Raw genomic sequence first — 25720 nt, 5'->3', positions numbered from 1 at the left:
CAAAAATAGTAATTTAAAAACGTAGTATTTTTTCAACAGAAATATGGGGCAATTAAACGATGATAATGATGAGGATGATGATGAGGATGATGATGAGGATGATGATGAGGATGATGATGAGGATGATGATGAGGATGATGATGATGAGGATGATGATGAGGATGATGATGTGTCCAGTAGTAAGATGAAAAGCTTTTATCGACTGAGCTTAACCAAGCAATTAGTAAACAACCCCCACTGCCACCAGGGGTGGGGTGGGGGTCATGGTGGGGGTGGCTAAGAATCTATGAATTAATAACAAATAGTAAATCATCAAATGCCTTCACATCTAAAATACTGAAATTAATTATAGTTTGCAGCCCAGAACGAGAAAGATAAAAATAAGGACAACAATGACGATTGCTAATTTGAAATTAGGTTAAGAAATGTCAGCTGAATCATTACTTGATGTGAGTCACAGAGAGAGTCAAGACAGCTTTTAAACACTCTTCTGAATAATTTCTATGTTTCTGCTTAACATAGAAATACAATATATTCTGTTATTAATAAAAAAAATTAGCTGTCTTTTAAATTTTAAAATGCCTTTTCAACTTTATCTAATTATTTCATCTCAATCATGCTTGAGAAGCTGTAGTAGGTCACTGGAGTTGCAGGTAAAGTTCACTTCTCTAGAAATATGTATATATAGCAGAATATATATATATATATATGGCAGAATAATATATTAGGTCATTACATATGTAGAGCATTTGAAGGCCACCTGCTTGACAGACTTTATTTATTTATTTATTTCATTTAACTTTAATTACACAATACATCACCACTTATCTTCCAAATACTAATTCACAGAGAAGAACTCTGCAATCTGTCCGTCTCCACTTTCTGCAGAGAAACTCTGACACCTTGCCTCTCTGCCCTCTCCTCAACCACTGTTTCGGTTTCACTTGCCATGCTGGCAATGGAAGTAGACAGGTCACTGCTCTACTTGCTGCATCAGAGAGTTACATCTCTGATATTTGCCTATAACTGGATGACCATTCCTAACACTGACCACTGGTGTTGTTTTTTTCTTTTTTCTTGTAGCACCATTACTAGAAAGGTTGTTATGCTTTTGACCAGGCTAAACGGGCCTCTTGATCCCAACACTTAACTGGGTGCATCTTATAGTAGCACCAGCATTACAGAGGGGGTGAGGGTGAGGGCCTGGTGACCGGCAATAAATGATGAGAGAGTACACAATGTGGATGTTGGGCACCAAACAGGGACGTGAGGAATAGAATGAGGAACATGCATGCATCTCAAGAGAGCTAGTAGGGTGATGAGGATGTGAGAATGGGATAGGTGGAGTGTTGGAGAGAGGGTCAGATAGCATCTCTGGTTTTACTGAAACAATGAGTGTATGATAAGCCAAATTTTTGCAAAGGAGTATTTGAAGCCATGATGATCATGCTTTTCCCAAAGCATAAGCGAGAAGGCTTCAACGGTGTTTGCTCCTCTGAAGAGGCTAGTTTCATACCCACTCAGAGTGTAGTGGGTGTTATTTTTTACATGCCATTGACCTGACACCAGCATCAGCCACGACTACGGTCTCACTTGGCTTCACAGCTCAACACAAGCATGGTATATCACCAAAGGTCTCGGTCACCTGTCACTGCCTCCATGAGGCCCAACACTTAAACAGTGTATTTTAGGTGCCAGTCAGATGGCACTGGCATCGGCCACAACTATGATTTCACTCGGTTCGACAGGTCTTCACAAGCACAGCATATTGCCCAATGGTTGAAGGGGTGCTCTTAATGGGTCAGTTGCAGGACACTGGCATTGGCCATGCCTATGATTTCCTCCATAGAAATCTCCACTGTGTCTAATGGTTCTTTCACAGGAAAATCAACAACTTTCTGGAATTCCTTGTTCTTCTTACAACCTACAACCATTAACTCACAGGTGCTCAAGCTGAGTACAAACCACATCAATCTTGGGAGGGGGCAGACTTGTTAAAGCCACATCCCTGTCCCTTTTACCAACAAAGCCATATTTAAAAAAAAAACACAAAAAAGATCAAACCAGCAGCAAGTCATGAATGACTTCACAACAACACATTACACTCTGGTGTCATGAAGTCATACAAACAATATAACATCACTTAGATGTAGAAGAATTTGCAATTAAAAAGTTAATTGAAATCATACTCAACAACAAAGAAAAAAGATTCATAGGACCCCCCACCCTCCCCAAATAGTAATTAGTTTTTTTAAAAACAATTCAACATCTAAATACAATAGTTCATGTGAGTAGCAGTCATTAACGAAGTGATTCCCAAATGGTATGCAGCAAAGCATATCTCGGTCCACCACATAGTTTGAAAATTTTCATTTTGAATCATCATCATCATCATCCTCATTATCGTTTAACGTGTGCCTTCCATGCTGGAATGGGTAAGAGTGATCGACAGGAGCTGGCCAAGCAGAAGCCTGCACCAGACTTCTGAGACTGTTTTGGCAGCAGGATTTTTGCAGCTGGATGCTCTTCCTAACACCAACCACTCGGCAGAGTGGACTTAGTGCTTTTCATATGACACAAGCACAGGTGAGGTCAGTTTTGGCAAGGTTTTTACAGCTGGATGCCCTTCCAAATGCCAACCACTTTACAGTGTGGACTGGATGCTTTTTAAGTGGCCCCTGCACTGACAGGGTCACCAAGTAATTAGCAAGACAAAAAAATCTTTTGAGAGGGGAGGGGCATTGGAGGAGGGAATCTTGTGTCAGATGATGAAAGGTTATAGTAAGAGAGAAACAAGTGTCTTGCTGTAGAAGAGGTACAAGGTTTACTCAGCCGAAGGTGGAGAGAGAGAGAGAAAGAGAGAACATAATAGATGGTGGTAAAATGCCAGGTATACTTAATTTAATTGTAAGAAAACAAAGAAAAAGAAAAACTGGGTGGAGTGCGGGGATTAAGCAGCAGAAGCTGGGGGTAGGATGTACACCCCCAGAACAAATGGAGTGTTCAGCTTCATCCTGTGGACATGGCTGTGATGGTGTTGCTGTGGAGAATGTCTAGCAACACTTGCTACAGCAGCCAACCCCACCTCATGGGACTCCTTCCTCAGAGAGGTTGCACTTATCCTCCTCATTCAACAACTCAACTGATTGGGTTAATTGTGTTAATTACAAATAAAATACAAACAATATAAAGAGGAATCACTTTAATGGTGGCCAAATAAAATGTATCAAAACTTACCCAAAGAGATAAATTCACTCGTTTGCCACCAATGTTGATTTTTTTATTTAGACAAGAGGCCTAATAAATAAAAAGAGAAAAGGAAAAAAAAAAGAGATTATTTAGTTTCAACTGGAACTAAACAAATCGTTGTAGATCTGGCATATATATATTTCTATTAACACAATGGCTGTCACACAAGTTTGAACATGTATAAAACATTAAATCTTAAAAGTAGATGGAGATGAAATTCTTGTTTGTTGAACACGTTGACTCCCACATGTCCTGCCAGTGGGGCATGGTGGTCTGTCAGCGAGTCCTGCATGACCCACCAGCAGGTTGTTTTTTTAATCTCTTTCCTAAGGGCTTCCTGAGAGCTGGAATGCTCCGATTGCTTTGATTTGTCCTTTTGTTACACTAAGAGAAACAATTTTTTATAGATTTCTTTCGTCTTTCTTCTGATTTCATCTTGTAATGGAGGTAAAATAAAAGACTGAATATTGACAAAATTTTATTTGTCAATGAAACCAAAATAATTCATTTTGAAAAAAAATTGGTAGATTTTCCAATAGAAACAGAATGGAATGAAAAATATTTTACTTGCCATGGAAACCAAAATAGTTCTTTTTGAAAAGATTTCGATATCTTTCAATAGAAAAAAAAACCCCAAAATTTTTAATTAGCCATGGGTGTGTTGTGTGATATCTAGGATGTGACATGAACCACACAACCCTCTGGTGGGACATGGGTATCTAATGCTACCTTTGTGACCCTTATCTCACATGTGGTGTAATGTAAAAATATTACGCCGTTCAGAGGAGAGTGACATGTATGCATAGATGGGGGTCAGAGGTTAATGTAGTGAATCATGTACAAGGATGGAGATGCGATCAATGGTTAATGTATCAATATTAAGGGTAAAGGAGGTAAAAGAAACATTTCAGGAAGTGGGAGGTGATGAGTGGCAGCAGAGGAAGGATGGAGAGCATCGGAATAATAAAGCTGGAAATGGATTAGAAAAGAGGGAAAGGAAGAGGAGAGAAGTACAGGAACAGAGACGGAGGTCAGATATATTAGAGAGAGAGATAGAGAGAGAGAGAGAGAGAGAGAGAGAGAGAGAGAAAGAGAGAGAGAGATAGATAGATATATATATACAGGGTGCGACGGGTAAATTGTTGTCATTTTATATTTTTAATTTGCGCATGTGCATTGTTTGTTTTTGATTTTATTGACTACACAGTGTAGTAGGGGCAGTTGGGCACTGTCTGTAAGAAAAACAGCACTATGATGCAGTTCACTCTGCCAGAAATTTGGAAATGACATGCTGTATGGTTTGGCATTCGTACCAGAAGTTCCAATACAAACATTTCACAATGTTTAGGTGTCAATCTGAGGACAGTAGAAGCTGAGAACATGCCCCAAGAATGATAAAAATCAAATATCCAGTCAACATCATGGTGTTTGGAGTGATCACTGGTGATGGCGACGTTATGCCTCCATTCATCTTCCAACATGGCCTCAGAATGGAGGCCTACATCAAGTGCCTGGAGGTAGTGCTGCCTTGGGTCAAGAAGGTGGCTGCTAGAGGACCCTATGTCTGGCAACAGGACTCTGCACCAGGCCACAGAAGCAGGAGAACCCAGTCATGGCTGTCAGACAATTTCTGCAATCACACCACCCCTAACATCTGGCCAATTACTCCCCAGACTGCAACCCCCTTTGTCATTATGCATGGGGCACAGTTGAATGAGGGACCAACAAAACTTTTTAACTCCTTGTGACACACCAAAGATGAACTGAAGGCAAGGATTATGGCAGCATTCACCAACTTAAACAAGGAGATTCCAAAGTTGCCTGGAGGCCGTCGTTGAGGCCAATGGCGATTTTATTGAATAAATTTACTCTTTAGTATTTCAAGATATTTTTATGTAATTTTGATAAATATATCTTAAAATGAGATGCCAGTATTATTTTCATTTTTGCGTAATTTAGATGACAATTTATTCATCGCACCATATGTATATATATATATAAGGTTGAGGAGGGTATTGGATTTAACCAAACCCAAGAGTATACAGGTAATACCGAGTAAGTGCTGTATACCGACTAGTTTTGCCCCAGTCGTCGTATGAACAGGATTGGGGATTATAAGTCGTGTATTAGCATGTGCAGATATAAATTTCAGCACATCACACTCACTATCACTTCATACTAAAACTCTCCGCCTATGGATATAATAATCGATTCCTTTACTATTTCTGTCTCCGATGAAGGGAAGTACTGGATCTTCCCAGAAACAGCTGTAAGACTATCCATAAAATATATTTCCAACTTTACCATTGCTCTCTTTATCCTTTTATATATTATATATATATATATATATATATCCCTTGTATGCTCAAGCACAAAACCCATGCACAAGTATACACATACACAACTGCATTTTATCAAATTTCTCGTGCTTGATTTAGTTGAAGTATTATCTACTAGAAAATTGACACTTTTATGTGTAATTTAATTCACAGTCAACTATCAAACAAGTTCTTTTGGGCTTTTTTCTTCTTTCACTCTCTCAAAATCTTCAGTACAGCTTCACATTTACCAAAATTATACTTTCCCCATCATAACCATCAAGACTTCCTGTACTCGGCACCATGCTCCATCATTTAATCTACAACAACGTTTTTATAAATCACCTGCCTCCGTTTCCCCAAATCCTTTAACTGAAGCAGGTTCTACCAACTCATTTCTTGCTTGTATTCTGTTTATTAGTTAGCCACGACTGAGCAGACCTGAAGGCCTTATCTGGCTTTTCAGTCTGGAGTGGGTGTATGTGTAGGGGTGAGAATGATAACGTAAGTTGGGTGACAAGTCCAACATGGACTGTGGCAACTTAGATTCATGTACCAGTCACAGAAGTCTGTTACACAATAAAGCAAATTTTAAAACATAATGAAGCAGAGGTTAATAATTAAAAACCGGTAAACACATTTAATACATTTTTAAATGAAGATTATATATATATATATATATATCATCAACACCAGGCTCCAAACTAAATTTGGCAGAGTTTCTACAGCTGGATGCCCTTCCTAACGCCAAGAGGTGATGCAGTACGATCATTTTAAGCAGCTCCATTTAACTGAACAATGCAATCATTACATCAATTTAAATGCAGCGCTATCCTCAGCTGCACAAATAAATAAATTTTTTTAATCAGTTGGATACATTATATATATATTGTATCGGAACTTACATACCATGCACAGGAAACTTTTTACCACTTCTATACAACACCACTTTACTCGAATAATGGAACTGCAACTACAATATCTTTATATTTTTATTTCTACTTTCCTTCTCTTATTTCCCTCTATTTTCCCTATCTCCTCTTTTTCCATAATAATTTCCTTATTTCGAACTCAAACATTTACCTCTCTCACATCGTCTCTGATGAAGGGATATCCATAATATCCCAGAAACAGCTGTAAGACTATATCTCTTTCCTTATAAATGTCCTGAAAACTCATCACAGCCTTGGCTTTGTTATCTGTTTTCGTCTAATATATATATATATATATATATATATATATATTTTTAAATTAATATAAACAGTAGTTTGCAATGATTCATTGAAAAAGAGAATTATAAGTGTCACTAGATGTGACTAGGGTGTTAGGAAACACCCACATTGCTAGAAATAAGAGCCAAAATATGCTAATCTGTAATCAACGCACATTTATGTGGCACAAGCACAGGCAGGGTCAGTTTTGCCAAGGTTTTTACAGCTGGATACCCGTTGTCTGAAAAATGCCAATCGAGAATATATATATATATATATCAAAATAGGCAACAGGATATCAAGAGGTGATGCAGTACGATCATTTTAAGCAGCTCCATTTAACTGAACAATGCAATCATTACATCAATTTAAATGCAGGGCTATCCTCAGCTGCATAAATAAATAAAATTTTTTAATCAGTTGGATACATTAATATAATTTTACTCAAATTCTTTAATAGAGCAAGAAGAGGGAGAAAGTCCATGTTGCAACTAATGTGACTCAGAATATACTACACTTCTAAGAACTGTATGAAGTTTGTTAGGGTCCTAGCTTGTAAAGGATTGTGGTTCCCTTTTAATTTATTAGCCTTTTATTGTCAACCGAATCTCAATAAATATATATATATATATATATATATATATATATATATATATCGTGGAGGTGCAATGGCCCAGTGGTTAAGGCAGCAGTCTCGTGGTTATAGGATTGCAGTTTCAATTCTCAGACTGGGTGTTGTGTTTATTGAGCGAAAACACCTAAATCTCCACGAGGCTCCAACAGGGGTGAGTGGGGGTGGTGAACCCTGCTGTACTCTTTCACCACAACTTTCTCTCACTCTTTCTCCCTGTTTCTGCTGTACCTGCATTTCAAAGGGGCCAGCCTTGTCACACTCTGTGTCATGCTGAATCTTCCCCGAGAGCTACATTAAGGGTACACTTGCACACTAATTTCACGAGCAGGCTGTTCCGTTGATTCAGTTGAATTAGGTACTTGCTAGTTCCATATAGCCCACACACCTCAACAATATTATTCAAATTCTTTTATTCTCTTACTTGTTTCAGTCATTTGACTATGGTCATGCTGGAGCACCGTCTTTAGTCGAGCAAATCGACCCCAGGAGTTATTCTTTGTAAGCCTGGTACTTATTCTATCGGATCTCTTTTGCCGAACTGCTAAGTTACGGGGACGTAAACAAACCAGCATCGGTTGTCAAGCGATATTGGGGGAACAAACACAGACACACAAACACACACACACATAAACATATATATGATGGGCTTCTTTCAGTTTCCGTCTACCAAATCCACTCACAAGGCTTTGGTCGGTCTGAGGCTATAGTAGAAGACACTTGCCCAAGGTGCCACGCAGTGGGAATGAACCCGGAACCATGTGGTTGGTAAGCAAGCTACTTACCACAGAGCCACTCCTGCGCCTATTTTGTTGATCTTATCTTCATGGAATAGTATACAATATATATATATATACAATATATATATATATATATATATATATATATATATATATATATAAAGAGAGAGAGAAAGAAAAAGAAGCATGATAATGGCAGGGTGAATAGTAAGTTTATTAAAATAATTACTGTGATAAATCTCGTAACTTTCTAAGGAAAGAAAAAAAAAATCAGAAGAAAAATGCTAAAAGGAGAATATGATCTGATATGCAGACAACTAGGCCACACACACACACACACACAGTTTGTTTAAACTGATAATTAATAGCAACATGTAACCAAAAGACCTTTGGTACTAGACACACACAAACATATATAACACAGCAGACATACGCATGCATATTTTTATACAAATATATATATACACACACACACACACACACACACACACACATATACATACATACACACACACACACACATTATCATCATCATCGTTTAACATGCTCCTTCCGTGCTGGCCAGGCAGGAGCCTGTACCAGACTTCTGTGTGTGTTTTGGCAAGTCTTTTTTTATGGCTGGATGCTCTTCCTAACACCAACCACTCCAGAGTGGACTGAGTGTTTTTTTATGTAGCACAAGCACAGGCGAGGTCAGTTTTGGAATGGCTTTTTTTTTTCATAGTTGGATGCCCTTCCAAATGCCAACCACTTTACAGTGTGGACTGGATGCTTTTTAAGTGGCACAAGCACTGGCATCAAATAATTTTCAAGACAAGGATCGCTCAAGAGGAGGGGATCTTGTGTCAGATGATGAAAGGTTATAGTGAGACAGAAACAGGTGTCTTGCTGTAGGGGAGATGCATGGTTACCTGGCCAGAGAGAGAGATAGAGAGAGAGATGAACACAGAAAACAGGTGTGCTGCTGTAAAGGAGATACATAGTTAGTTAACCTGAAGGAAAAGCAGGGGGGAGAGACAGGGAGACAGCAGGCATGTAAGAGAGAGCAAGAGAGAGAGAGAGGGGTCATTGTTTTAATGTCCAATTCCTATGCTTGCATGGGTCAGACAGAAATCCCTGAGAATTTCTACAGTTGAAGGTCCTTTCTGTCCCCAACCCTCACTTGTACTACTTCCCAGTGGCTGGTCAGGTTTCAGTAGATGATTGGGAAAAAAACAACACTGCTTGTATGCCATTACTGCACAGTTTCAAGACAAAGAGACAAACTCTTTCTCTCCCTCACACAAAACATATATGGTGCACATCTTTCAGTTTTCATTGACTGCACCATACAGTGGTAGTGACCCTGAAACCATGTAAGAGGGAAATAAACTTCTTAAACACTTATCACCTACTATATAAATATGCATATACGTACATACATACAATCATATATATATATATATATATATATATATATACATACACATACATACTTATACACATACATACATATATATGCACCCCCCCCCCCCCCCGATAGCTATGTAAACTTCTGCAGAGATTTTGCTACAGTTGTAGCACAGTTGAAATGGACAATCTAAATTGAAAGCAAGTTGATAAGCAATCAGCAGCGACGAAATACCAAGTGATAGGGGGAAGGAGGTGAAGGGGTGCCAGAAGTGGAAACTGCATGCACGTGTATATGTGTGTACGTGTGTGTGTATGTATGTGTGTGTGTATGTGTGTATGTATGCAGGTCAGGTGATTAATGAGTAGCTTTATGTTTTCTATTCAGCACAATGGTTACTCATTTTCATAAAAAGCATATTAAACTCCTCCATTGCAATTAAAAGAAGGAAACAACCCAATAGTAACACTGTCGTATTATATTAATAATTAAGACTATAGAGACTTATGTCACCAGGCATCAGCCGGGTCACACATGAAAAGCATTTTCCCTTCTTATGTTCTACTATTCTTTTTTCAATCTGTATACAACGGAGGAGTCCACAAAACAGCAGCCTCCCACTCATCTTGACTGATAAGAGGTCTGCTAGAAATAACAGCCAAATTCTGTAGAGTGTCTTTGGAATGCAGCCATGCTGGAGCACCACCTTTTTTGTTATTTTTAACCTGGTGTATTTTCCATTGGTCTTTTTGCCAAACAGCTCAGTTACAAGGATGTAAACACACCAACACCAGTTGTCAAGCTGTGGTGGGAGACAAACACAGACACAAAGACACACGCATATGACAGGCTTCTTTCAGTTTTCATCTGGAAAATCCACTCACAAAGCTTTGGTCAGCCGAAATCTATAGTAGAAGGTGCCATGCAGTGGGATTGAACTAGGAACCATATGGCGAGGAAGCAAACTTCTTACCACACAGCCATGCCTGCACATAGAGAAAAAGGTCACAGGTGGAAAACCTTTGATCAAAGATCTGCTCAATCAATGCTGGCCTGGACTTAAACATCATCATCATCGATTAACGTCTGTTTTCTATGCTGGCATGGGTTGGACAGTTTGACTGAGGACTGGAAAGTCAGCGGCTGCACCAGGCTCCAATCTGATCTGGCAGAGTTTCTACAGCTGGATGCCCTTCCTAACGCCAACCACTCAGAGAGTGTAGTGGGTGCCTTTTTCATGCCACTAGCATGGGAGTCAGTCAGGGGGCAATAGCATCGGCCACATTTGGATAGTGCTTTTAATGTGCCACCAGAATGGGAGCCAGTCAGGGGGCACTGGCCACAGCTATGATCTTGGTTTTAAAACCTCTCCTATTTTATACAGCCATTGATGTGGCCCTAGTGAAGTTAGGCAGGTGGTAACAATGTTGTCTTCATGTTTTACCGTTTATTTCCTGTTAGCATCAGAGCTTGGACTGGTGCACAAGGTGTGCATTTGCTTTAAGACGTGGGAGGTTTCATCGTTGCACCTGCTGACAGTAGTAACAACTAGTATGACTAAAGATGACTGTGTTGGAACACTAAGCAGGAGCAGGGGTCGGTGGTTCCAGTTACAGGGCAATTATCTAATGATGTCTTTTAATTGAGTTCTGGATGGAAAAAAAAAAAAAAAAAACCCAAAACAAAGCAAAATACAGATTTGTTTCCTGAAAACTAATCTCAGTTGGAATAAATAATTTGTTTTATATCCATTGCTGCTCAATTAAACAGATATTAACTCTTTTGACACCAACTCATCTAAGACTGTCCTTGGTTCCATGATACAAAACATCCTACTTGAAAAAGGGATCTAAATTCAATCAATATGTAATTTTGATAGGTTTTTAAGTTCCAAGATTAACCAGATTAATAATTATTTCAAATTTTTGTCAGAAAGGCAGCTTGGGGGAGGTAGGGGTGATGAGTCGATTACATCGACCCCAGTGTTCAAATTGTACTTATTTTATTGACCTCGAAAGGATGAAAGGCAAAGTCGACCTCGGCGGAATTTGAACTCAGAATGTAGTGACGGGCAAAATACCGCTGAGCATTTCGTCCAGCGTGCTGACGATTCTGCCAGCTCGCTGCCTTAAACATCAGATTAATAACGACACAGTCATTGTTTTTAAAAGTCGTCATTATTTCTAAAATTAATTGAAACAATGGCAGTGTATTTATTGTGTCAAAGAAGTTTCAGTAACTTATTTGCTTTATTCATCAAGTTATAACAAAAGCAGCCTAGAATTCAAAGTAGAAGCCATCGTGTTGCACCATCTGAAGCCACTTTTCTGCCATTTATTTGATCCCACACTGATACCAGTTCTTGTCCTTTGAGGTGAAGAAATCCTTCACTGAAGCTTCCACCTCCTCTTGGTTGATGACGTGAGCCATGGACTGGATAATATGCTGGGAGTTTATTCCAGGTCATTCAAGCAGTATGAGGTCTTGCTGCTGAAGAGCTCATTTTCCGTTAACCAATGCTGAGTACTTTTGCTACATAATGGCACACATGCACTCCACATGTTGGCATTGATGGTTCAACCGTCCAAAATGACCTCGTAGTGAATCATCCACTCGTAATTCCATCAGACACAGAACATCACCCTGTCTTTGAAATGCCTATGTTTGGCAACAGGTTCCAGAAACTGGCTCTGGCTTAACTACAGCTTATGCATGTTAGGAAGTGTGGAAAAATGTCTCCCTTCAAGGGTTACTCGTGCCAATCCATAGCTCACTTCCTGCACCAAAATATTGCAAAACTTTTGACTCAACACAAATATGGAAATGAAAGGCTTAGAGAGATTCTTGATGGTGCAACAAGTGAACAGTTACTGAACTGATGGTGACAGCGAGTCAATGGGAAACTTGAAACATGTTGTCTTCCTTTCTCCATCAACAGGTTTGAGCTCACTACCTTAACATTAACAAAACACAAATGATACAGTGAAACTGCTGTTCAAACTGAACTATAACTCCTAAATGAGAATTGAATGTCTTGACCTTAGCAACACAACAGTTCTGCTGACAATACGTACTGTCAACCTTTGGAATAACAAGTCAACTTCCAACCTATTTTGTCATCTTTGTTAAACAGCTGAATTATTGAACAATAATATTTTACATTATTTTTCTATTTGGTCTGCAGGATTCTTGATGTGAATTTATGTGTTGAAACAAATCTTGTTGTATCTTGGGGGGGGTTTTACACCAATAATAACACATGCACTAGTTCAATATCACTTCTTTGTTAGTCAATTGGTTACTTTCACACTCTTGCCTTCTCTTCTAAGCAAATACACATCTACATACACACAAGCATAAAACCAATTCTTGGACAGACTCGGGGAAGACCTTGAAGGGAAAGGGCAAGTCATTACAAACATGACAAATAACGATGAAAGGACTTTGACTGAAAAAACAATCGATTGTTTAACCATCACATTAAACAAATGATTGATTAGTTAGTTGGTTAGATAGTTAACCAACTGACTAATAATAACGAAGTGATATTGAACCAGTGCATGTGTTATCAGTGGTATAATGATTCTCAAAACAACAATATTTTGCAAGTATATCTTATTAAAAGTTTTGCACTGTATTTATTAACCCTTTTGGAACTAACCTGCCCCAGAATGCTCCTGGTTCTATCATACAAACTTCCTGTTTGAGTGCAATTCTACTGAATTTTCATGCCAATTTATGTTCTAAAAACAGTAGCTTAACCCTTTAGTGCTTGCATTATTCTACCAAATTAATGCTTTTTCATCCACATTGTTTTGAACTAATCATGCATTATCTTGTAGCTATGAGATTTCAATGAGGTAACTGTTAATTTTTAAAATGATATTGTAGGGTTGGTGTGAGAGACCAGATTTGGCCAGTTTGAACATAAAACAAACAGAATACTCTCGGCCGGATATGGCCGGTTTAAATGCTAAAGGGTTAACAATGACAGATTTTATTTTATTAAATTCTTTGTCATTTCCAAAATAAATGGAAACAAAGCCAGAGTATTTCAACAAATATGGTAACAAAAGTATTAATTAAAGAATTTCAGTTGGAAGATTAACATTGGTAATTAAACAATAAACAAACATGGTTCCTGGTTCATTCCCACTGCATAACTTGTTGGGCAAGTGTCTTCTATGATAACCTTGGGCTGACTAAAACCTTGTGAGTGGATTTGGTAAATGGAAACTGAAAGAAGCCCATTGTGTATCTACATATGTATGTGTGTGCCTCTGCATCTGTGTCTGTCCCCCATCATCGCTTGACAACCAGTGCTAGTTTGTTTATGTTCCCATAACTTGGCAGTTTGGCAAAGAAGACCAATAGAATAAATACCAGGATAGAAAGAAATACTGGAGTTGATTCATTTGACTAAACATTCATCATGACGGTGTCCCAGCATGGCCACAGACTGAATGAAACAAGATAAAATTCCATACTGCAAAGATGTCATAAGCACAAGATCCAACACAACTTGTTATCTAACTGTCTGAAAGTAGTAGCAAATCCTTCAACAAATTCTTTAACTTCTTTGATCCTTTCACATTAAAAATGGCCAGATCCAGCCTTTCACACCTACCCTACAATGCCACTCTAAAAATAAACAATCATATCATCAAAATCACAAAGCTAAGATATAAACCACAATTAATTCAAAACAATAATAATAATAATCATCATTTTGCATTTGTTGTCCATGCTGGTATGGGTTTGATGGTTCGACCAGGGCTGACAAGCTGGAAAGCTGCACCAGACTCCAATCCGATTTGGCATGGTTTCTATGACTGGACGACGTTCCTAATGCCAACCGCACCAACAATGTAATGGGTGCTTTTACATGCCTTTTCCAAGACACTGGTATGTGCCAAGACTGCGATTTTACTTGGCTTGATGGGTCTTCTTCTCAAACATGGCATAAAGCCAAAGGTCTCAGTCATTGCCTCTGTGAGGCCCAACGCTCAAAATATGCTTTTTACATGCCAGTGACATGACACCCATGCTGGTGGCACATGAAAAGCACCTTCTGAGCATTGGGCCTCACAGAGGCAAAGTGGCCAATGTCAGTGAATAAATAAGCATTACGTTTGAATGCTAAACGGTCATACATGGTTTCCCCTCTTCACTTCAATCTCATCAAGATCAACCCCAAATTCATCATCGTCAATCTTGATTACGTTGTCATCTCCTTATCGTCAACGTAAATGTCATCACTGTGAAACGAAGTGAATTTCTTCATGAAGAAACTTCTTTGGCATCAGTGACTCCTGTCATTGAATTGTAAAAGAATTTAAACATTAAAAAGTTTTGTAAATGATTACAAGTTTCTCTATAATATAAATTGTTGCACCATTCACACACGACAGAGTGTAAGCAGCCCGAGAGAAATGTTAGACATAAGAAGCATCGGATGTGGCATGCAAGAGATACGTTTGCATTGGTATGGTCATGTACTGCGGATGGATGAGGAGAGCTGTGTGAAGAAGTGCCACTGCCAAAAAGTGGAAGGAATCTGGGGTAGAGGGAGACCCAGGAAGACGAGATGAGGTGGTGAAACATGACCTTCGAACGTTGGGCCTCACAGAGGCAATGGCAAAAGATCGAGACCTCTGGAGGTATACTGTGACTGAGAAAACCCGGCAAATAAAGTGAGTCCACAGCTGTAACCTACACCAGTGTCACATAACCAGTCCACTCAAAAGTTCCTTTGGATCGTAGGGTGACATCCGTGCTTGAGGAGACCTGTTCAGTCAAATACATCAACATCAAATCAAATGGAAATTGTAGTAGTAACCCTTGTGCCGGTGGCATGTAAAAAGCACCATCCAAACGTGGCCGATGCCAATGCTGCTTTAACTGGTTTCCGTACTGGTGGCATGCAAAAAGCACCATCTGATCATGGTTGATGCCAGCTTCTCTGGCCCCTGTGCCGGTGGCACATAAAAAGCACCCACTACACTTTCGGAGTGGTTGGCATGAGGAAAGGCATCTAGCTGTAGAAACACTGCCAGATCAAATTGGGGCCTGGTGCAGCCTCTTGACTTCCCAGACCCCAGTCAAACTGTCCAGCCCATGCCAGCATGGAAAACGTATGTTAAACGATGATGATGATGATATACATTTAGTATATTAGATGTTTGTAAAAGTACATGCTGTACTGTATAAATATACAAAATGACAAAGAGAAATAGGATCAGTTTAATCACTTATGCATTATTCCTATTTCTTAACTTTATCTTTTATTGGTTTCAGCTAAAGGCTGAGGCTAAGCTGGAGCACCATCTTTCAGTGGGTTCGAATTTCTTATCTGTAGTGAGTAGTGAGTCGGGTTAGTTGCTCCTCTTTGTGCCTCTTCCACAATGTGGGTTCATCTGGTATCTTAGAAATTAGTCCAGATGCTCTTTGAAGACTTCCACATTTTACAGCTTGAAAATCTCTGAAGTTGTTTGGCAGAATGTTGAACATTTGTGGTCCCATGAAATGCAAGCTGTTACAGTACTGGGTCCTTATTCTAGATGGAGAAGGTGGGATCTTTGGTTCAGTTCTGGACCAGCGAAGTCAGCCTGGTAGACTTCCAATATTCCATGAAAAATATGCCTGGGCATGGTGAAATATTACATTGCCTGCGAAAAGGTAAGGGTCAGGCTGTTGAAAATCTGCCTCAATAAACTCAGGCCAACCTATGCAAGCAGGGAAAAGTGGACGTTAAAACGATGATCACCCAATGAAAACTGTATACAGTAGCCACCATATTCATACCAATTTAGTCACTTCTGTGTGTGTGTGTGTGTGAATGCATGCATTTGTGTACACACAGTCGCAAAATGCCGAAACAAAGCTTAGCTTTTTATCCTAACTGTTTTAGATTTTCTAGAATAAGTGCCATAAAAGTCACATTTTCACACACAGCTCATAAAAATACTTTTATTACCAACAGTGCTAGACTTTATTCTGCTTCCTCGCTCACACTCCTCCAACAGCTGTACTTTCATGACATTCAGTACTAATTATGTCACAGTAAAAATACCATATAATAACTATTGACTTTCTTACAGACTGCCCCCCCCACTCTCTCTCTCATACATATATATATATATATATATAATTATATATATATATACACACACACACACACACACACACACACACACACACACACATACCATCATCATCGTTTAACGTCCGTTTTCCATGCTGGCATGGGTTGGACAGATGACTGGCGAGGTAGAAGGCTGCACCAGGCTCCAGTCTGATCTGGCAAAGTTTCTACAGCTGGATGCCCTTCCTAACGCCAACCACTCCGGGTGGTGCTTTTTATGTGCCACCGGCACAGAAGTCAGTCTGTGAAAAACATGTCTAGTTGTAAAGAAATGTTACTTTACTTGGAAACTGGGAATCGGGAGAGGGTTGGCAACAAGAAGGGCATTTGAGCACAGGAATTCTACCTTGACAAGTTTTATCTGACCCATGCATGCATAAAAAAGTCGGTCTAAAATGATGATGATGGTAATAATTGATGAAGCCATGCTAATGTTCCAACTAGATACACTAAGGAGCAGCTGTCCAATTGTGTGCTCCTTGCATTCATGATTTCAAAAGTACAACTGCTACTCAACAGATTGTTAACTGGTCTTCGTGATTTAAAAAGCATTGACTTTTTAGCTTATCGGCTAGATCCTGCAATTCATCTGGCAATACCATCTGTTGATTCCCATCCAGGCCCTTCTTCGAATAAAAAGTTTGATAAGCCTTCATCATCATCATTGTCGTTTAATGTCCGCTTTCCATGCTGGCATGAGTTGGATGATTTGACTGAGAACTGGCAAGTTGGGAGGTTGCACCAGGCTCTCCAATCTGATTTGGCAAGGTTTCTACAGCTGGATGCTCTTCCTCACGCCAACCACTCCAAGAGTGTAGTGGCTGCTTTTGTTATGTACCACCAGCATGGGAGCCAGTCAGGCAGTACTGGCATCGGCCACACTTGAATGATGCTTTTTACACAAGCCACCGGCACGGGTGCCAGTCAGGCAGCACTGGCATCGGCCACGCTCAAATGGTGCTTTTTATGTGCCACCAGCACAGGTAAAGGCCATACTTGAATGGTGTTTTTATGTGCCAGTCAGGTGGCACTGGCATTGGCCACGACTATGGTAGAATAAAAAGTTTTTCTGAGTGAGGAAGGTTTGTTTTTATTTTCATTTGGGTGTTGGAATGCAGGTGTCGGCAGGGTGGTAAGAAGTTTGCTTCCCAACCACATCATTCTGAGTTCAGTCCCACCACATGTGAGTAGATTTGATGGATGGAAACTGAAAGAAACCTATTGTATATGTGTGTGTGTGTGTGTGTGTGTGTGTGTATGTGTGTGTGTGTGTGTGTGTGTTTGTCCCCCACCCCCACTGCTTGACAAGTGTTGGTAAGTTTACATCCACATAACTTAGTGGTTCAGCAAAAAGGACTGACAGAATAAATGCTAGTTTAAAAAAAAAAATTTGTGGTTGATTAGTTCAACTAAAAATTCTTCAAGGCAGTGCCCCAGCATGGCCGCAGTCTAATGACTGAAATAAGTAAAAGAGATAAAAGAGAAGTTTTTAGTCAGTTTTAGTGAAAATATTAACCTAACATGACTATTTATTTATTTATTTATTTATTTATTTATTTATCATTGCAAACGTAAGTCTGTAACACATTATTATATAATTATAAATCTAAGATATGATTTGGTGGGAGCAGAGTCCAAATCTAATGTCTATCCTCAGTTTATTTGAAGCTATGTAGTTACTAGAGCAGGCAGAAATAGCAGCCAGATTCCCCGGTCTTCAAAATAGGATACATTTGATAAGGCAGTCTGGGGGCATGGGGTTAAAAACAAGGAGACAGGGTGCTTTACATGTTGGAAATCTTTGATCATAAATTAGTCATTGAGGGCAGGTGAGGAGAGATAAATAACAAGGAAAACCACTTTTCTTTTTAAGATATCCGTGTAGTTAACGAGCTCACTTTGCAGCTCTGTGGTTTTTGGTTCAGTCCCTGACCTGACCCAATGTCTTGTGAGTGGATTTGACAGATGAAAATGGTGCAGAAGGCATGTTTGTCCCCACCACACCACCTGACAACCTGATATTCTATAATACTACACAACAAATCAATATTGATATTTTATCATTATTTCAATAACAACATATCTAAAGATATAATATATGCAAGAATTAATATATTATTTACATTTGACATATCTGTCCTTATCTTGTTTGTTGTTAACACACAGTTTCGGCTGATATACCCTCCAGCCTTCATCAGGTGTCTTGGGGAAATTTCGAACCTGGGTTCTCATTCCTAAGGTATTTTTCTATGTTGTTGTTATTATTATTATTATTATTATTATTAATCAGGTCACTGCCTGGAATCGAACTCGGAATCTTGGGGTTAGTAGCCTGTGCTATTAACCACTACGCCATATGCCCGTGGGCAATCACAAGTTATCATATGTACATCCACAATAATAAATAAACTATTTATACTCAAAATTATATAACAAATGCAGCACAGAATTTTGTCAGTGAACAGGTCGCGGTCTCAAAGCGAGGAAAATATTTTGGCAAATTAAATTTAAATGTTGAAGTGAATCTAATGGTTTTTGTGTGTTATTTTAAATGGCTTCTAAACACCTTCCACGCCGCAATTGTTTTTGTTCCAGCACACAATCTCAGATCAGGTCACTTGCTATGCAAGTACATCTCCAAAAATATATAAATATAAATAACTACCAAACTTATAAATAACTGCCTTAATAACTATTAACCAGTGTTGGTTTGTTTATGCCCTTGTAATTTAGCAGTTCGGCAAGATACTGATAGAGTAAGTAGGTCTTGACTAAAACCTTTCAAGGCAGTGAGTACTCCAGCATGGCCACAGTCCAACGACTGCCACAAGTAAACAATAAAAGATATTATGTAAAGAAAAAAGCGAGGCAAATTACTATTGCACTCTGCCTTTTATGTACAATTTGACATCTAAAACTGGATATGCAAGTTGGAGATATTCAATGTACAAGAGAAAACATTTAATATCAATGAGTAGTCATAAGTAGAGCCATGTATATAACAATGAGAGAAAGAGAGAGAGAGAGAGAGAGAGAGAGATAGAGAAAGAGAGAGAGATAGAGCTGTATAGAAAGATACTTTTATAAAGGGGAAATGCCTATAATAATGAATTTATTTTATTTTGCACACAGTGAATAAGATATTTGGACCTGCATTTGTGGTAGACACTAATAATAAGGATTTCATTTATTTGTCACGAGGGTGAAGGATGAGGGGGACAAAACAGACTGACATAAAGAGTTGGGGGTTTAAATATAATGAAATGATAAAAAAGTATAGACGGTTATACACTGAAAAAGAAGGGACATATGCATCGCATACAAAGGTTTTAGAAAAAAAAGTGGTGAGGAGGCTGATAGAGAGGTTGCACTCCTGATACAGGAAGCTCTCTAGGGATTATCGAGGAATCTCACTGTCCGAGACACACACAAAACAGGCTTCTTTCAGTTTTCAGTTTTTGTCTACCAAGTCGACTCATATGGGCTTGGTTGGCCTGAGGCTATATAGTAGAAGACATTTGCCCAAGGTACTATGCAGTGGGATTGAACCCAGAACCATGAGGTTGGGAAGCAAGCTTCTTACCAGACAGCCATGCCTGTGCCTACATCTAATGTTAAAACCAGTTACTTCAACAAATAAACAACTTCACCCATGATGTGTGGCTAGAATAAAAAAAACAAAACAAAAAAAAAAAACACAAAATTACCATTGCAGAGTCTTATCTAATATCTAAAATGAAAGGCACATCAATTAGTGGTTTCAAACTGCGTTACCCTATTAAATGATTTATTATACCATAGCAATTAATTAAGTCGAATTTTAACATGCAATGAGTGCAGGCTTAGATGTAGAGTTAATCAGCTTGTGTGCTTCCCAACCCTATGACTTCAGGTTCAGTTTGAGCGAGTGGTACGTTGGTCAAATGTTCACCACAGCCCTGGGCTATAATAAAATGAATATGCTGTTTTGCCTTTGGCTTATTGGCTGCTAAAGTTTAGGAAGAGTTAATCAGAATGTATGACAAGGAGATAGCAAAAAAAAAAAATAAGAAACAAAGAAAATCATGCAGATGCGTGTGTGCATATAAATTAGCTAACAGTGACAGAAGCAGCCTTAGCAATGAATATTAATTAGCACACCCGATCTAACCCGGATGTGTTATTTAGAATGCCATAGACTGTAGAAAACGTCCTTAGAAATCAGTGTGTGTGTGTGTGTGTGTGTGTGTGTGTGTGTGTGTGTGTGTGTGTGTGTGTGTGTGTGTGTGTGTGTGTGTGTGTGTGTGTGTGTGTGTGTGTGTGTGTGTGTGTGTGTGTGTGTGTGTGTGTGTGTGTGTGTGTGTGTGTGTGTGTGTGTGTGTGTGTGTGTGTGTGTGTGTGTGTGTGTGTGTGTGTGTGTGTGTGTGTGTGTGTGTGTGTGTGTGTGTGTGTGTGTGTGTGTGTGTGTGTGTGTGTGTGTGTGTGTGTGTGTGTGTGTGTGTGTGTGTGTGTGTGTGTGTGTGTGTGTGTGTGTGTGTGTGTGTGTGTGTGTGTGTGTGTGTGTGTGTGTGTGTGTGTGTGTGTGTGTGTGTGTGTGTGTGTGTGTGTGTGTGTGTGTGTGTGTGTGTGTGTGTGTGTGTGTGTGTGTGTGTGTGTGTGTGTGTGTGTGTGTGTGTGTGTGTGTGTGTGTGTGTGTGTGTGTGTGTGTGTGTGTGTGTGTGTGTGTGTGTGTGTGTGTGTGTGTGTGTGTGTGTGTGTGTGTGTGTGTGTGTGTGTGTGTGTGTGTGTGTGTGTGTGTGTGTGTGTGTGTGTGTGTGTGTGTGTGTGTGTGTGTGTGTGTGTGTGTGTGTGTGTGTGTGTGTGTGTGTGTGTGTGTGTGTGTGTGTGTGTGTGTGTGTGTGTGTGTGTGTGTGTGTGTGTGTGTGTGTGTGTGTGTGTGTGTGTGTGTGTGTGTGTGTGTGTGTGTGTGTGTGTGTGTCCCTCCCTGTCTTTCCATCAAGTGATAGTTGTAACCATCAAACAAGCTGTGTTCTTTGTTTCCAAGCTTCCATGGAAATATGGAGAAATATGACCTTCCTTGGAAACAGGTAAAGGTTGGTGACAGGAAAGGCATCTGGACATAGAAAATCTACTTCAGCAAAGTCTGTCCAACCCAAGCATTAGTCCCCAATATACATCATTCAAGAATGATGTTGGTTGAGAGGGCCTTACAGTGCCAAGGGCATGGTGGTGGGTTGCACGTAGCTGCCTCCCTGGTTGTTGAATGGCTTGATTCTTTGATGTATTTACTTGAATGTGTCAGTGCTTTTTTTCCTCTAAGGATGTTTTTGTTGTTATTGTTATTTTTGATATTTTTTGGCTTCTTGTTTTTGTTTTTGCCAGGGTTTGTCATTTTGTTTTCTCAATTGTTTGCTGCAACCTGTAATTTGGTTATTCAAGAAAAGAAAAAAATTCTGTTTATGTTACAAAATAATTATGTATTACTGAGCAAGCTGTTTGTTCTAAATTTGAAGCTGTATTTATTAAGGTGTGTGTGTGTGTGTGTGTGTGTGTGTGTGTGTGTGTGTGTGTGTGTGTGTGTGCGCGCGTAGGATATGGGTGGTTTAGTTCGATGGTGATCTAAACAAATAGGTACGCTGAACAAGAGCTATAATTGGTTAGATTCCAAGTTCACAGCTGAGACTGGAGCTATGAATCTGTATTAAGCCTCCGTGTTAGCAGGTATATATATTATATTAGGGGGAAAATGGCAACAGAAACCAAGTCAGATTACTATTTCAAATCATTTAGATTAATTAGGGTAAGCAGCTGTTTCTGGGATATCCCAAGTGATAGGCTAGCATGTCCTTACATTGGATATTGTCATCAGAGGCAAGGTGAGTATGTATGGAAGTTCTAGACAGTTTATAAGGAATAAAATAGAAGAATAAAGAGTAAAAGTAGAGAGAATACAGACAGGAGAATAAAGTTCACAGCTCATCATTTTCCAGAGAGTATATATATATTTATATACAGCCCTTCAGCTGGTCAACTTCTGTCAAACCATTCAACCTATGCCAGTATGGAAAACAGATATTAAATGATGATGATGATAATTATCATCATCATCATCATCGTTTAATGTCTGCTTTCCATGCTGGCATGGGTTGGATGGTTTGACCGAGGGCTGGCGAGCCAGAAACCTGCACCAGTCTCCAATCTTATCTGGGACAATTTCTACAGCTGGTTGCCCTTCCTAATGCCAACCACTCTGAGAGTGGAGTGGGTGCTTTTACGTACCACCAGCACGTGGGCCAGTCAGGCAGTACTGGCATCAGCCACGCTCAAATGGTGCTTTTTACATGCCACCTGCACAGGAGCCAGTCAGGTGATACTGGCAACGACCTCACTTGAATGGTGCTATTTTTACCTGCCACCGGCATGGGGAGCCAGTGAGCGGCCTTGGCAACGATCATGCTCAGATGGTGCTTTTAACGCTCCACTGGCACAGGTGCCAATCAGGCGGTACTGTCATCGGCTACGACAGCAATTTCACTTGCCTCAACAGGTCTTTGCAAGCATAGTTTATTGTCCAATGTTTGAAGAGTACTCTTAAATGGGCTGGTTATACAGCACTGGTATAGGCCACAGTTATGTTCTCACTTGACTTGCTGGGTCTTCTCAAGCACAGCATATCTCCAAAGGTCTCGGTCACTTGTCACTGCCTTGGTGAGGCTCAGACTGGGCCTTGTAATATCCTATAAAACCATAATGTAAGCACTTGACCTCGCTTATATATATGTCCTAACCTGATGGGCATAGAACATGACAGCCTTAACTCAAGATCTTTAGTGAGACACAAACCTTTATGTACCCGATGAGCCCCAGACTGCAAAATTGATGCAACACAATATGGTGAAAAGGAGTCCCACCCATAAGGGACAATAGCAGGATGGGATGAAACGACTGTTGTACAAAATAAAAGATTAACACCAAATCCATCTTCTCGTTACTTAAGGAATTATTATTACTATTATTATTAATATATATATATATATAACATACCTGCAGAGCACTAACAACACATAACACCTCATTGTTGTTTTTACCTCACTGTGAACTGAATATTAAGGTACCCAGCCAGTCCTGGTGTCCCATATGCTGATGTGTTTAGATTCTAATGAATGCTGTGAGAGAGAGAGAGAGAGAGAGAGAGAGAGAGAGAGAGGGAGAGAGAGAGAGAGAGAAGCTGGCAAAGATGTTTGTGGATTCTAACATCAAAGAATGGACTGGAAAAACAGGAATCTGGCTGAGTGTATGCTTGCAGCACAACACAGAACTGGAGAATCAGGAAGTTGAATCCTGGCTACAGGGGGGGGCGCCTGACTGTTGCGGATGATTATCTGTGTGTGAAATGAACAACAATTCAACAGAGTTATAGAAATAGTTCTGCCGAGCCAGTAGCCTTAGATCAACCTGTTTACTCTTTAAAAATGCAAATAACACCATACCAAGGTAGGAAGTTTTGTGAAAGGCTTGGACAGGAAATATGGAGACATGATCATGCCCCTTACAGGGCATTGATGTCTGCAGAAAAACAAAACACAACCCCAAAAACATGGGTTGGAATATAATTTTAATAGGTTGGTATTCTTGAAACTGAAGTGATGTAATATTTTGTGAAAACAGATTTCTTAACCAGCCCCCCCCCCATATATTCTACCTGCTTTATGTGGTGCAGTGGGGAGAGTATTTAGCTCATGGTTGTAAAGTTGTGAGTTCTATATCCCCCAGCCCATTATCTCCTTGGACAAGACACTTTATTTCACATTCCTCCAGTCCACTCAGCTGCCAAAAATGAGTTGTACCTGTATTTCAAAGGGCCAACCTTGTTACATTCTGTGTCATGCTGAATCTCACTGAGAACTATGTTATGGGGTATGCTACCCTGCAGAGTGCTCAACCACTCGCAGGTTAATTTCATAAGCACGCTGCTCTCTTGGTGGGACCAATTGGTACTCTCATTGTCAGAGTGCCGGTTTATTTTTGTTCAAACCACCAGATCTGGCCTTGCTTCCTACCCATCAATGTCATTCTCAAAAGAAGCAATCACATCAATGAAATATTGAAACGAGGTAACACATGATTAACGTGAAACAATGTAAATAAATAAGCATTACACTTGAAAGAGTGAGGGGTTCAGAGACATCTACATTTACAGCTAGGTAGACTAGGCCATTAAGAGCTGACAAAAGGTTACAAATTGCCATTTTGTCCATCAATCAACTTGTAAAATCCTATAAACCCATAACGATACTCTCTGGAATTACTCACACGTTAGGTCACTTTTGTAAACAGGTGAGATACACAGCTATCATCATCATCATCATCGTCATTTAATGTTTATCTTCCCTGTTGGCATAGGTTGGATGGTTTGACAGGGTCTGATGAGCCACAGAGCTGCATCAGGCTCCGACCCCAGCTATGTCACAGTCTCTACAGCTCCATGCCCTTCCTAACAGCACCCACTTTTACAGTCAAAGTAACTTGCAAGACAAAGTAAAGAGAAGTAAAGGATAAAAAAAAAAAGACCCCTTGACTGAATGACAGCTTATTTGAGAAAAGGAGAAGTTGCTTTATGCCAGGTACTGAAGGTTAGAATGTGACAGAGGGACAAGCCCAGGTGTCTTGCTGTAGAGGAGGTATATGGCTATTCCACATTGTATGAAGGTGGGTAGGAGTAGCTGGAAAGGAGAGAAAAAAATGGTAGTGACAAGAGTCACCCCTATTTTGAGCTTCTGTGGAACATAGCCTTTGTCAATGTATCAAAGAACAGTTATATATCATCATCATCATCATCGTCGTCACTTTCAACATCGATTTGACCAATGCAAGCATGGAAATTAGAAATCGTTCAGACAGATTTTCTACAATACGATGCCCTGCCTTTTGCTGAGTCAAGTAATAATCCCGTAGTCTACTGAACAACAAACAGCTCAGACATAATTATACAGTGAGCCGGGGGGGGGGGGGGGAAGCACCACCATTTGAAGAAGCCTTTTGTTTACAAAGATTGTGC

The 25720-nt window shown here is 39.7% G+C and overlaps 1 protein-coding gene across 1 annotated transcript in view; it reads right to left on the bottom strand.

The window, feature by feature from the left end:
* LOC106873699 (ras-related protein Rab-21) overlaps positions 1-25720 on the bottom strand; it is a 59670-nt gene that overhangs the window by 15815 nt on the left and 18135 nt on the right. The window contains exon 2 of the mRNA XM_014921172.3: positions 3238-3297. Coding sequence (XP_014776658.1) covers positions 3238-3297 — 60 coding nt within the window. The remainder of the gene's footprint in view (positions 1-3237; positions 3298-25720) is intronic.

The sequence above is a fragment of the Octopus bimaculoides genome, chromosome 2 (assembly GCF_046866305.1).
Source record: "Octopus bimaculoides isolate indiv1 chromosome 2, ASM4686630v1, whole genome shotgun sequence".
NCBI classification, from domain to species: Eukaryota; Metazoa; Mollusca; class Cephalopoda; order Octopoda; family Octopodidae; genus Octopus; species Octopus bimaculoides.
Note: the sequence above shows the minus strand (reverse complement) of the source record. Positions and strands in the feature narration are given on the sequence as shown.